General features: G+C 42.5%; 2 protein-coding genes across 15 annotated transcripts in view; both read right to left on the bottom strand.

The window, feature by feature from the left end:
* Window positions 1-12,126, bottom strand: part of ZC3H11A (zinc finger CCCH-type containing 11A) — a 46,488-nt gene extending 34,362 nt beyond the window's left edge. For 2 of the 14 annotated variants that reach the window (XM_075529152.1, XM_075529162.1), the window contains exons 1-3: window positions 11,993-12,070; window positions 5,880-5,933; window positions 4,497-4,556 (exon numbers count right to left, since the gene is read on the bottom strand). The gene's annotated coding sequence lies outside the window, so the exon portion shown is untranslated. Of the gene's footprint in view, window positions 1-4,496; window positions 4,969-5,879; window positions 5,934-11,140; window positions 11,226-11,974 lie in introns of those variants that run through there. The other 12 variants (XM_075529144.1, XM_075529157.1, XM_075529140.1 and 9 more) reach the window with 8 other exon arrangements.
* On the bottom strand, window positions 4,975-5,882 carry LOC142424111 (uncharacterized). The gene has a single exon (XM_075529171.1). The coding sequence runs from the start codon at window positions 5,419-5,421 to the stop codon at window positions 5,269-5,271; it is 153 nt and encodes a 50-aa protein (XP_075385286.1). The 5' UTR covers window positions 5,422-5,882; the 3' UTR covers window positions 4,975-5,268.
* Window positions 12,127-14,867: the final 2,741 nt, after the last annotated feature.

The raw sequence follows: 14,867 nt of genomic DNA, 5'->3' as shown, positions 1-14,867 counted from the left end.
CACCTTACTCACCTGATCTCGGCTCCCTGTGACTTCTTTTTGCTTCAGCAAATAAAGAGGGACATGAAAGGACAGCAGTTTGAAGACATAGAAGATATGAAGAAAAAAAATGAGGGAGATGCTGTCAGCCATCCATTCAGATGAGTTTGAAAAATGTTTCCTTTAAGAATGGAATCGCAGATTTGCCAAATGTATTAAGTGGACTGGAGAGTAATTTGAAGGTGATACGGCTGCTTTGTAAAAAAAATTAAATGCATAGCTTTGAAACAAAATTCTGGGTTTTTTGGGGGTTAAGTGCAAAAAAGAAACGTACTAACATGATCAAAAGAAAATGTTACCCTAACTTTTTGGGGGGGAGGGTGGTGGTGGTGTAAAGGAGAAAAGTGGGACCGAACATTAATTTCACACCTGAAACCAACAGCCGGAAAAAGCATCTGTGAAAACTTCCTGGTTTTCAGGGAAGCCCCAACATCATAACCAAACAACAAACTGCAGCTAAGAAATAGACCAGCATGAATTGAATGGTGGCAATTCTTCTCCAGTTAGATTCAGTAACACTCCCTCAACTCCAGGTAGGAGTGTTGGGAAACTGTGGAATGGACGGGCACAGCCTTTCTGTTCAACAGAAGAGCTCCTTTATGAATGCTGTATGTGTTGAGTTCTTGTAGTTGGACTAAGGGAGACAATGGATTGCTTGTTATTCAAGAAAACCTTTATAGAAATCAGAATTTTAAACATTATTGGGAATCACTGCCACTCCATATAGAAAACCAATAAATTGCTTCTTAAATTTTAAGAGGGAAGAATAAATATCTAAGTTGCCAAGAAAATCCTGATTTCTTCCAACAGAAGATAGCTATTTAAAAGTAGACGGTAACAATCTGATAGTACTCTCCCTCCCCAACCCTAAGTTAATGTATGAAAAGGAGGGAAAATTTTTTTCATATAATGCATACTTTCAGAAGGATATAGGATTGATATAAATGAACACACTATGGACAAAGGGTGTGAACAAATAGCTTATGTGGAAAAAGAAAAAAACAATGATCTAGTCTCCTCCCGCACGGCAACTCCATAGGAACAAGCCTCTGGTGAATTCCCTCTATCCACAATTGAGGGATGGAAAAAAGTGGTTACTCAACAGAGTGCATTGGAGAGCTGAGCATAGAACACCAAAGGCATCAATCTGACTTAAAGAGATAAAACTTTTTGTCTATTGATCCCCACTCTGATACATGCTGGATCTGATAGGGTTTTCAACATTTTCTGTATTTTTGTTTTGTTTGTTCACATTACGGTGTACCTCTGAACTTATTATGTCACTGGAGGTCACCCTCATGAAGTTGTGTTATGTTTTTATGTATTCTGGTATATGAAACCCAGGATTGATGAAGCTATAGGAAAATCAAGTAGAATAAGGTTTGGGGGCATGGTGGGTACAGTGGTGGTGATGGTGGAATAAAAGGGACACAATGCCAAGGAGTTCAGGAAGAAAAAGAATGTTTAGAAACTGATTGTGGTGGCAACTGTACAATTCTGCATGATGTGATCGAATTATGAAATGATAACTGTATTAACTCACAATTAATAATCAATTTTTTAAAACCAAAACAAAAAAATATTTAAAAGAGAGCAATTTTAGTAGAGGCTATCAACAGCAAAGTAAGTATCAAAGAAAATTAAATAAATGTATGATTAAGTATCATTGACAGAACACCCAGAATGCAAAGCAAAAACCCAGAAAGAAATGTAAATATGGGAAAAGGCATATGGCATGGAAACCGATCCAAGAGACTACAATGGAAATTCTAAAATAAAGTGATGGTACTGATAGAGATAGTAATAAAAGAAACAACATAAGTAAATTTCTCAATACGGGACAGGCTTGAGCCTTAAAATTAAAGATGTCCATGGCCGAAATTTTCCAAAGAGGCATCTTCCTACACATGGATTCAGGGGAACTGTTTGAATTGCAATCGTACAGACTTTTAGGAAAAAGCAGATTGACTACATAGAGCGTTTTAACCTCTAGCATTAGATTTCTCCCTGAACTTTTATAAAAGATAACTATGCTATGCATTCAAGAAATATTATAAAGACACAGCCTTTCACACTACAACTCAAGGTCAGTTCAGGACAAGGAAGAAAATTTCAGACACAAAGTTTAAAAATGTATATAAATTTATGTATTCCATGTAGTTTTGGAAATAATTCCTCAAGGGTGTCTATGTGGGGAAAAGGACTGAAAAACAAATTTTCCTACTTTTTCAAAAGCTTTAAAGTTGCTAACGACATGTGACTTCTGTTACAGATGAAAAATCCTAAATAAAACATTAGCACACCAAACCAGTAGTCTATCGTCACATCACATAAACACACAGACGCGCACACACACAGGCTTCCTCGAAGGCTAAGAATGGTTTAACATTATATAGTCTACTAATTCATTATGCTAACGGCAGAGGCCTTGTGGTCATCTCCAGATTCTAAAAATGGAAAAGAGGACAAACTAAGAAAAAAAGGGTGAGATGGGGTTTGTTATTTTTTATAGGTAAAATCGTAGAGGGCCTGTGGGCGCAGGGGAGGGGGCAAATAACTCTAAAATATACCATGCACTCCTGATTAAAAACTAAAAATTAAAACCTGAGAAATGAGGAGGAACTTTCTTAGACTAAGAGCCCTTAATCATAAGCCGCCACCAGTGCATGCAACCCAGTAAAACACTAGAAGTGCACTGCAGTTTCAGAGATTCTAAAAGGCAGTAAGAAACACACAAACACACACACACACAATGCGCGCACACACACACGAGGGAGCTTCAAAGTCCATGGGGAAACTGAATAAAAAGAAAAAAATGATAATGGAATTTTTCCACCAACTTTTTGAAGCAAAATGTGACCAAAAAGGAAAAAAAAAGATCCAGTTCTGCAGATTTTATGCTTGCCAACTAGACAATTTAACAATCGACTAAAAAATACTGAAAATAGTATTAGTAGCTAGATAAGTAATTAAGTATACAAAATCAGTAAATTTCCTATATCAGCAACTATTCACATGACAACTAGAGTCCCAGTCACAAAAAAACTATTACTATCCAGAGATAGAAATTTAACAAGTGTATAAGACCCATTTGAAGAAAAAGTGACTAATGCACAAAAGACCTGGACCAATGGAGATGCAAGTGGAGGTTTAAAAGATGCAATTTCTCTCTAAAATGATCCATGTAGGGAATGAAATTCAAGTCAAAATCCACTCTACTATGAAAAGAGGTAAGAACCCTGTTGGCATAGTGGTTATGAATTAGGCTGCTAACCTCAAGGTCAGTGGTTCAAAACCACCAGTTCCTTGGGACAAAGATAGGGCTTTCTATGCCCACAAAGAGTTACAGTCTCAGAAAGCCCCAACAGTTCTACCCTGCCCTATGGGGTCAGATTGGAATTGACTTGATGGGAGGAAGAAGAAGGTGTCCTAGTGTGGTAGGTGTTAAGCACAGTTCAAACCCACTCGGCCACGCCAGGGGAGAATCTAGCAGTCAGCTTAGGAACCCCTGAGGGGTTCTTCTACTCAGTCACATGGAGTGGCTAGGAGTTGAAAATAACTTGACACCCAACAACACAGGCAATTCATATTTGACAATGTCTACCATGCCTGTGAAAGGAAGAGCAGGGATACCTTATTAACTAGAACATTTAAGTTACATTTCAAATATAAAAAACATAATCATCTAGGTCCGAGAGAAAATGCAAAGTTCTATTTGTTTCCAAGTTTAGAGTGAAAAATCCTTCTTTACCAAAGTTACCAATAAAATACTGTCAAACCTCAGCAATAAAAAACTGAACTACAATTAAAAACACTCAAACAGCAAAAGATTTATTCCAGCAACATGGCTAAATATGTGACACAAAGCTTTTATAAAATTATAAAACAAACAAAAACCTTCACAGTGGTTTAACAGATTGGGACAGTCTGTTAGAGACTAATAAATGACAATTCTACAAATACACATGTAAGAACCAGCTCTTAAAAGTAAGTTACTACGGATGTACATATGAAGAGCTGTCAAAGTTTTCGTGTTAATGGCAAAACTGCAAGCATCTACGAATGAGAGAGAAGCTACATCACGGCACCTCCACAATGGGACACCAGGTTGTGATTTTATAAAGAGCTGTGCGCATGCACTCTGAACTACTAAGGGCATTTTCTCTGGAGAGATGGCACTACAGAGATTTCTCACCTTACCTGTGACTTTTGGATTGGCTTAATGGCAGGTAAGTTTGGTTTTGAGTTTTTGCAGACTTAAAAAAAAATAAAAAAACAGGCATGCATTGTGACACATACATTCAAAAAGATGTTTTGTCCAAAAACTAAAAGTTGGTGAATATATCTTGATGATGGCCTCTGAGTTTCTTAATAATCCTAGGAAATTATGCCTTAAATTACACAACTGTGCACTCTGTTGATGAAGGGAAAAAACATCACCACATTGCCACACTTACATTAGCTGGCTGATCTCAACAGGAACGTCTGGGTCTTCACTGAGTTCCAATCTATTACTCCTGTAGGTCGAACCAACACTCAATCCATGAATTAATAATGATGAGGCAGAAAGAATTTTCCTTCTCACATTGCCAAGGAAACCTCTCAGCCACAATTCAAACACAGGACGTGCTTCTAAAACATCTCCAAACTACTGGGAGATAAAGTCCATTCGAATAACCTTTGTCAGACTGGAGACAGCTGGGGTTAGTTATCTCCTCAAAAGCAAAAACAAAAAACAAAACAACAAAAAACAAAGCACAAAAAAGTTCATTGAAAAATGAACTCGAGATTCAAACAGTTATTTTAAAAAATGTTTAAAAATCCATCTTCGGTAGTCGAACAATTTATTTTAAAAAGAAAAGAGAAAAAAAATTTTAAAAACACCAAAATGCATTAAGATCCAATTTCTGGTCTTCAAGGTTTCTTCACCTATTAAGAAAAAAAAAAACAGAAACCTTCCCCCATCTTTATTATCTGTATAATAAAAGCATACTGGTATGTAAAAATATAGTGTCTTATGTATATAATATATATACACGCAGATACTAACTGGCTTATACACAGTCACATATACACAAATGTATAGAAATAAAACACTTGGTATGTTTCCCTTTCAAAATGCACTATAAAAGCCTTTAGAATTGGGTTCATTATAAAAATAGTGAACTCACTTCTCTATCAAATGATCAAATTTTGCCCAGCCAACAAAACAAAGATGCAGGGAAATCCTTAAACATAATATGAATGTGTATAACATGTATGTATAGTATCATCAATACCGTCTTCAGGGAGTGTTAACCAGGAAAGGTAGCAACGTAGAGTTCCCGAGTAACTAGAGAAAGGCGCAGCACGCTGTAGAGGGCAGAGCAGCATCACAGCCATCCTGAACTGGCACTGGGACACTGAAAGTTTTCTCTAAGGGAGCATTTTTCCTTTTATACGAACACCAACGTCACTGACGATGACATTCAACATTGGCCCTACAAAGGCTTACTTCTGCAGGCTTCTTCCAAATTCTTGATTACTAATGGCTACTGTTAAAGATGTAATCAATCATCGTTTACTTCAACTACTCAAGGGTGAACTTTTGGAGCTGAAATTGCATTTCACAATGGTACAATTACCATTTTAGAATTTCAAAAAGCAAACAAAAAGGAAAAACCCACAAAAACTATGTTGATATATAAAATGAGTTCTAAAATTTGAAACCAGCCCAGTAACAAAGCAATTTGGATTCTCAAGTAATCAACACTACATAATTTCTAGGCTAATTCTTGCCCAATACTATCCAAGACAAAACTAAAATCAAAAATGTTAAAAAGTGGACACCTTTTACTCACACTTAATACTAGTCAATATTCCAGGAATTTTTTGGGCAGGGAATATCCCCAAATCTAAAATGAAAAAAAGGAAAAATTGGGATCTTACATTAGTTAATTCAGTCTGAAACGTTTCATACGACTTTTACTAAAAGTCATCATTTTTTTTCTGGCTGAGACATACATAAGGGAGCGGGCAAGTGACCTTAGAGGTCACTGGGATCCACTCCCTCACTTCACCAGTGAGGCACTGGTTCCTAACATATGAAAACACGGACTGCTTTGTTTGCGTTAAGAACACAGAAGCCAAAACAATCTCAAAGGTACCTCAGAATACAGTGTTGTGGGTCATTCGATAAATTTTAAAAAAAAAAAAAAAAAGAGAGAGAGGATGCTTAAGATCACTTCAAATTAGAGAAATATTCTCTGAGAGATGCATACTGAGTTTGTAAAGGACATTCATGGAATTTACATTCCAGTTCCCATTCAGTTTTTTCCATCTATTATAAGCTTGGTATTATGTAATTTACCCAAGAATTATACAATTATATAATTGTACTCTATTGCAACAAGATTATAAAAAAGGAAACTCAAAGAATAAAAACCCATTTTCTTACTGTTTTCTAAATGTTTCCCAGTTTTATACCGATCCAATCCTAAATACACAGGGTAACTCAATCACACTAAATTCAAATTACAAAACTGACCAGTATGAGGAGGCATTTAGAAATTTCCAAATATAAAACAATTTCATGGGTTTTCTTTTTGCCAAGTTGTAAGCATCAGTTTTTAAAAATAAAAACAAACACACCCATTGCCGTCAAGTCTGTTCCAACTCAGTGACCCTACAGAACAGAGTGGAACTGCCCCACTGGGTTGGTTCCCAAGGCTGTCATCCTCATGGAAGTGGACTGCCACATCTTTTCTCCCTCAGAGCAGCTGGTGGGTTCAAACCACCGACCTTTCGATTAGCAGCTTAGTATATTTTACTCTCACTCTTTTGGTGCACAAGAATCACACTCCCCACATTGGGGGAAATTTTCACTTCAAACCAATCACTACTAGGTCAATCTAACAGCCAGAAAGAAGTGTAAGGCCTTTCAATGCTGCACTAACATTTTTCCAGTTAAAATAAAAATTTATCTTTCCTCCCTCAACTGATACACAAAATTTCAAGTGCCAGCTATATAGAATTACTACAGTGAAATCTGTAATCTTCATTTTAGCAAAATTATCTTGCTTCTGAGTTTTCAGCCCTTTTGTTTTCAGGTTTCCCCAGATTTGTTGTTTATAGATTAATTAGTATGACTATATATAACAACTATAGCAATTAGGACACACTAAGATAGCAAAAAATTGCTCATTTTAAATGGAAAAAGGAAAAAGAAATTAAGATATTATTTCTTTTTCATTGCCTTGAACCACTTCATTCTCAGGATCCCAACTCAGAACCAATGTGGAATAATCATAGTTAACATTTTTCAAGTTCATTTTCAGGAACATGAGCTGTTCTATGTTGTCAAAGTCCAAGCTCACGCTCTGCTGTGGATGAAAGTGACTATTTGCAGTAAAGCTGCATTCGGCTTGCCAACTACACATGGGGCAGCTCAGGTACTGCACAGCAACATGGGTCAGAGCCGGCCATATGCTCACTTTCTTCTGCCAGTAAGTCAAAGGGTCACGGTCTCCTGAGATTTCGGAATACTTCTCTCTGAAGTATTCATCCACCACTGCGAGTGCAGAAGGAAACATGAAGCCTTTGCTCCCTATGGCAACAGTAAATGCAGGTGAACTGTTACTGGAGCCGGAACTGGAGGGCCCTTCTTTTAGTGATGAGGTAAAGGAATCCGCTCCGCTTGTTGTGGAGGGACCCGAAGCTTCTGAAGCTGCAATATGGCAGACCTCTGGCGACGATTCCATGTAGCTACAAACCTCTTCTGCAAGGATTTGCTTGTAAGTTTCTAAGTCAGCACCTTGAGGGAAAAAGTCTTCCAAACTGTTTTTAAAGCAAGGGTCTAACAAAGTAGCCAAGACACAGGGTTTGGATTTGAGCATGGCACTTAGTAGGCTGTCAGTTTCAAGTTTCAGAGACAAACTGTCTACCAGATTGAGGGCTTGGGCAATACCTCGAACTTGAAAATCTTCTCTGAGTTTCTGCAGGGAGAGGAGCAGATGATGGATCAAAGGTAGCACCTGATTCAAGCCTGTGGTCTTCACACTCACTTGCTGCGTGGCCTCCTCAAATGGCTTAAGGATGTCACAGACGTGAGTCATCAGAGTCCACTGGAGGGAGGTGAGCACGACTCCACTGGCTCTGCCAAGACTATGGTGAACTGAGTAGCAATGGTCCAGAAGCCATCGTAACATATAAAAGGTAGAAACCCAATGGCCACTTTCATCCTGCTTCAAATTCTTCCATGGGAGCTGGTGGTCGTTTTGGAACTCCTGCAGTATTTGACGAGCTTTGACGGAATGACTGAAATGATGGCAGGTTTTTCGAGCAGCTACTAACATATTCTCAATGCTTTTGTGCTCACTGAAGAACTCCTGAATGACTGCATTTAAACAGTGCAGGAAGCACGGGACGTGGGTGAAGCCACCGTCTTTGACTGCATGTACCACACCAGAGGAATTGTCAGCTACAATCAAGCTAGGAATGAGGAAATTTGGAGAAAGCCACAGACCAATCTGGTCATTTAATTCTTGTAAAATGTTGGTTATCAAACAGTCTTTGGCCAAGCCTGTCACACACAGCACTGCCCATCTTCTCAAGTTTGGGAGCCTGCTGTTATTAGAAGGTACTGTTTCCAATGAGACCCAGTGTACAGTCACAATGAAATAGTCGGTGGTTGGGTCATGGGTCCAGAGGTCAACAGTTAGATGGATCTTTTGGCTTTGTACATTCTCCAAAGTTAAGAAAATTTTTTCTCTGACCCAATCATATAACCGAGGTACAGCCTTAGTGAAGAAGTAGGTCTCTGATGGCAACCTATAGTCCGGGGCCACAATCTGCATGAACCTCTGAAAGGCTGGAGTTGAGAAGTAGTTGTAAGGATGCATGTCCTCTACAATCATCTGAATAATTGCTTGACTAATTTGACTTGAGACTGGATTTTCACAGTACATTCTTTCCCTCTCCTGTGCATTCATTAAACTGTCATGCTCCCCAGCAGGTATGGGACTCTCAGATCTTCTATTCTCAACCTCTAATACAGGAGGGCCATCTGAATCAGAGTCACTGAGATCCTCAGCTGTTAAATCTTGGCTGCCTGTAGACTTGTCTCCATGCAGAGGATCACTCAAGAGATCACTTCGCTCAGTCTCGGCTTCATCTAATCCATCTCCACCAGCACCGCTGTCTTTGTTGGCAACAGCCCAGTGGATTGGATGTGTGGCCTGGAGGTGTCGCTGAAGTGTTGATGTCCCCAAGTGGGATCCTGGACGACCCCGGCTCACACTTCGTTTACATATATTACACACAGCTCTTGAGATGTGCTGAGGATCGGTGTAGAAAAAATTCCAGACTGCAGATGTCTTGGCTCTTGTGCCAGGAATTAAGGCATGCTTGACAATGTTACTTTTGATGAGGAACCGCCCTCGCTCGGCCCGCAGGGCATCAGATGCTGATTTATCCCGTTTCTTACTCATCCTGTTATCATCTAAAGGGTCAGTAGGGATATATTCGAAGCTTCCATTGCTTCCAGGGGAAGAGGGAGATAAAGGCACATCCAAGGAAAAATCGTCCTCCCCACTAGTGACCCCAAACTTGTTGGCCCTGGTCCAGTGAGGTGAGTGCCTCGCCTGCAGATGCCGCTGAAGGGTTGAGGTGCCAAGATGGCTGCCGGGCTTACCCCGGCTGACACTTTTTTCACAGAGGTTGCAAATAGCTCGCCAGGTGTATTGGGGGTCAACATGAAAGAAATGCCATACAATTGAGGTCTTGGCTCTGGTACTAGGCAGGTAGATCTGTTTTTCTATGTTGCCTTCAAAAAGACTTTCTTCATCCTGTTCATGGGCACCAGAAGCTAACAATGCAGGAGCATCTGCGCTGGGCCTCCCAGGTCCTAAATCCTTGCTAAATTTTTTGGCAAGGAGCAATTTTTTCCGGCGGCGTTTTCCTTTAATTCGCAAACCCTTCTTTCTCTTCTTTTTCGAGGGTAGTTTTGCCTCTCTATCCACTCCGTCGGCCACCATCTTTCCCTCTACCACATCTTCATCATCAGTATTAGAATTAATAGGAACACATCCCAGAATCCCAGCTCCACTAAAAGTGCTGCATCTTCTGCCAGGAGACAGTGAGGAAACGGGTACACTTAAGGTACATACACTCATTCTCTTTACGCCTCCCAAACCTGTCCCAGAATCTTGTAGTGGGTCTCCTACTTGAGCAGAAATACAGCAGTTCCTCTCTACTCAGGTTACCTTTTCTCCAATTCCTATGGGGAGTCAAGTTCCCTCCGGACCAATGACTTCCAAGCCAGGCTATTTTTGGAAGAAAAGTGACAGCAGTGAAGAACATTCCCAAACTCTTTCTTAAAGGGCTTCAAGCTCCCTTCCAACTCTCTGAGTTCTGAAGCATTCAAACAGTCCCACCTCTTCATGTTATAGAAAAAGAATGGGGGCCCACTCCCCCAGAGTCATCAGGTTGGTCAGCAGCAGCTAGAAGCTGGGTTTTCCAAATCCTAAGTCTAGGCTCTTTTCTGTTTCATCAAGAACTGTATCTGCCTTCGACTCTTTCTATGTGTACTTTACCATGCCTTATGACAGCAGCTCTGATTTCCCCTTACTTCCTAAATTGAATGTTCTCAGGAAATTCCATTCAGACAAGAACACTGTGCATCATTGAACATTGACCATTCAGGATTGTGATTAGCCAATACAACCCGGTAAAAAGTTAGTTCTGCTAAGTTAGAGCAGACTCCACATACTGGTCACGAACTGCAAATGCTAGCTGAGCCCTTTCGGCTTTACTTAAAGGCAATCTACCGTTTAAAAAATGTGGGTGGCAGGGACTTAAGAGCGAGAGAAAAAAGCCCTGAAACTAAAAGGATAAAATCAGGTTACAGACCGTATTTTAAAATTTACTGTTTGCATCAAGAGTTAATCCAATTTTAGTATCCAGACATTTTTAGACTGGAGCAGCTACACGGGAGGTAAATGAGTAACTCACAATTTGAACTCTATGCGAGCAGCAAAAAAATGAAATAAGGGCTTTATTTTACACCACTTCCACTGCTCGGGGGCCTTTCCCTCCCCTTCCCCCAATACCTACATACATTTACCCTAAAAAGCATCGCTAGCACTAGGTCCACAGCCTCCTTTCCTCCTCAAGGTCCTGAGCCAAGGTCTGGCCGCTGCGAACAATACAAGGCTTCCCCGGGAAGATTCCGCACCGACTAGGGGAGTTTTGGGGGGTGCTCCTCATTCCGGGTTCATCAATCCTACAAGGAGAGCGGAAGCGTCCCTGCAGCGCTGGCCTCCGAAGGTGAGGGCTGGGGCGGGACTGTAATTAGGGTGGGGAAGGGGTGTAGGGTACCGGAATGAGGTCGGTGGCTTTCGGGATGTGGAATTTGAGAAAAAGCTCCAAAGTAGTGGGATCCTGGAGAGGAACGAGAGTAGGTAAATTCAGCTCCCGGCACTCAGTTTGGGTTTAGGCAGCGTGGGGGGGGGAGGGGAGGAAGGAGGAGGTCGGGGGTCCACAACTAGCGCAACTGTTGCCCCGGAGCAAGCGGTCTCGCGTCAGTTGCCTCTCCGGGAGTCGGGGGAACAGGGTGCCTCCAGAGGGTGCTCGGGGCTCCAAGTTTCTCTAACACCGGATGTGGGGGAGGGGAAGAGGGCGGCAGGCCGGGAGAGAGCAGGCGCCCGGGGAGTGGGGTGGGGGCAGGGTAGATGAGGAGTGCGCGGGAGCCCGAGGCTCTCCGCGCGCCCGGCGAGCGAGCGCGGCCGCCGGGAGGTGGGGAGAGGGGGTCGTCGCCGCGGGGCCGAAAGACCCACACTCTGACTTCCCGGGCTAGGCCGCGACCCGGGGGCGAGGGGAGGCCGCTGCCACTCCCCTCGCCCTCTCCCCACCTCCCTGGCCCCAAGCCACCCGGGAATTAATAAACGGGACTAGTTACCAGAGAACAGAACTTTACCGAACCGACGACACTATGCCCGGCGCCCGCTGGCTGCCACGTCTTTCTTCTTTCTGCGCCGCTGCCACCCGCCGTCCTCTCAGCAACAACACCAGCACGAATCCCAGACTGCCAGCGTCAAAGATGGCGCCCGGCTACGGGCTCGGCTCTAAGGCCCAGCTAGTCGAAGTGCCAGCACGACGCAAACGCTCAGGGATTCTGGGAAATGTAGTCCCCGCTGCGAGGCCGTGCGTGAGATGGCGTCCTCGGGTCACAGGGTCACGTGGTGGGGCAGGCGCTACGCCCCGGGCTTCCTCGTCTGCCGGGAGTGCGTTTTTTAGAAAGCTCCCGGTTTCTTGGGGCTATCTTTCCAAAAAGTCCTTTTTGAAATTAGACGAGATAACAAATGTGAGAGCCGCCGGAACTGTCATCTCCCCGATGGTAGGCGTTGAGTTTATTCTAACGAATGCGTTAGCTAAATTAAAAAAAAAAAAGTCGAACCCCGAGTATAAATTTCTACATTTCCCATGCCATGCAGTGTTGAAGGATGTGTACATTTATGTTTATTTGAAGAACTAAAATTAGGCAGCCGGGGATGTCTTTTCTTAAAAACGAATATTTGTACTGGGAAAGTAATTCATGCTCATTAGAAATTTCGTGAAGGGCGAGGAGAGGGAATTTTTTTAAAAAAGCATTATCCTATAATGCTTCACTGAATGTTTTAAAATCTTTTTCCTGATTATAAATACACATAAGTGGTTGCTTAAAGTTCATATAACCTCTAAATGTAGCATACTCGGCTATCCTAACTTTTTGCATCTAAATATACCTATCACACGGCTGTAGTAGGAGTCCAAGATCCCCTTGGGCTAGTTAGTGACTCCTAAAAATGTACGCAAGTGGCAGCAACGTTTTACTTCACCCGGATTGGAGACTGAGTTAGCGTCCTAGAAAGGATACAGGATGATAAACTCCATAGAAACCCATTGCGATTGAGTCGTTTCGGACTCATAGCGACCCTACAGGAGGCCAGGCACCTTTTCCCCTCTCGGGCGTGTGCAGTTGGCTGTCAACTCTGACACAGGAGCGAAGAGCATCTATCTAGTCAGAAGGGTCCTACCTCGCACTTGGGATTTTATCTCCGTCAAGGTGAGAAGCCTCAACATTAGAATTCTTGGCCCACCCCCACTTTTACAGGACAATGACCTGTGATTGCCATGTCAACCAGGCCTCAGAAGTGGGTTCCTAGTAATCTGAAAGGAACCGGGTCAGGGGAGATAGATGGGCTTTCTGCTTCTGCAAACAGTCCCAGTCCCAGAGACCCAAAGGGGCGGTTCTGTTCTGTACTATGGACTGGCTCGCCTTGGCATCAGCTCAGTTGGCAGTGAGCTTTTTAAAGGTGCACGGTGTGTTAGGCACTGGACTGCTAGCCAACAGGTCAGTGGTTCAAACCTACCAGCCCCTCCAAGAGAGAAAGCTGAGGAAATCTGCTTCTGCATTCAGACTGACTGCCCGGAAGCCTTACTCCGTTATAAGGGCGCCGTAAATTGGCTCAACAGTGGACAATGGTAACCCAGCACCTAAGCGTTTTCATTTTAATGGGGCTTTGTAAACTGCAGCCCTGACCTGAGAGTCATGCTATGTGTAATTTATAGTTACATCGTATTTCACCAAATCTAGGGCTGAGGACCCATAAACAAGGTGTTCAGTACAGAGTAGTAGACACATGCTTACCTTTTTATTGAGTAATCAAATCTAACAGATCATTGATTATAAGTTGCCCCATTATTTTACAAGAAAAAAAAGAAAAGAAAAGCCAATTAAACTTTGACAGACCCTTGGTCTGATTTAAAAATGAAAAGGATGTATTGAATTAGACCACCTCCCCCAAATATGTTGTAAATCTCCACCTCTCTGTGAGTATTATCCCGTTTGGGAATGAGTGGCTTTGCTAGGTTATTGAGACTGCATTGGTGTCGGCTGTATCTTGAGTCAATAACTTTTAAGATGTGAAAGAGATGAAATAAGCATAAGAGAAACAGATGGGAGGAGAGATGCCCGTCATGGAAAGACAGCTGGGGAACAGGAGCGGACAGAGACTAAGTTCTTCCTTCAGAACCAAGAGAGAGCAAAGGCCTTCCCCCTAGAGCCAGCAGTGCCCAAAATTCAGACTGCTGGCCTCCTAACTGTGAGAAAAATAAATGTCTGTGTGTTCCTTCCGGCCTCCCTGTGACAGCAGCACTGGATCAGTAAAAACAGCACTGTGCAACTTTGAATGGCAAACCAGTGCGTGTAAACCCATTGCTGTCAAGTAGATTCTGACGTGCAGCGGTCCTGGAGATGACAGATCTGCCCATTGGGTCTTCAAGGTTGGAAATTTCTCTAAAAGCAGACTGCTACATCTTTCTCCTCCAGAGGGGCCCATCCGATCCATTCAAACAGCACACAGCTGACCTTTTGGTTCACTGCCCCGCACTCAATCGCTGCACGGCCAGGCCTCCTTGCAGTGCGTATAGGTCTTCGCAGCTCCAACTTCATTGTCAAGCTATATTCCAATTTATTCAGCCAGTCAGTTATTGATGGGAATTATCCTGTCTCAGTTTTCGTTAGTCTCTCCCAAGGAGGAAGAGAAAAATAATCAGGTGATAGGGACATTGAGGGGGATAGATATTAGCCTAGAGCAGTGGAGAAGCCTTAGGGCCGAGTACACATGGAGGTCGCCTCCCCCACCTAGGCATAGAATTCTATGTGGTGGGTGGAGAACTGACCCTTTTATTTGTAACAGGGAATAAACTATCTCAAAGTTCCTGGGTGGCGCAAACAATTAGCATGCACCATTGCTAGCCAAAAGGTAACAGGTTCAGGTCCGCTCAGAGGCCTCTTAGAAGATTTACTT

This window comes from Tenrec ecaudatus, chromosome 1 (assembly GCF_050624435.1).
Source record: "Tenrec ecaudatus isolate mTenEca1 chromosome 1, mTenEca1.hap1, whole genome shotgun sequence".
Classification (NCBI taxonomy): domain Eukaryota; kingdom Metazoa; phylum Chordata; class Mammalia; order Afrosoricida; family Tenrecidae; genus Tenrec; species Tenrec ecaudatus.
Note: the sequence above shows the minus strand (reverse complement) of the source record. Positions and strands in the feature narration are given on the sequence as shown.

Bases quoted from the DNA above. Each gene is read 5' to 3' on its own strand.
- LOC142424111 (XM_075529171.1), bottom strand. From the start codon at position 5,421: ATGGCTGTGATGCTGCTCTGCCCTCTACAGCGTGCTGCGCCTTTCTCT.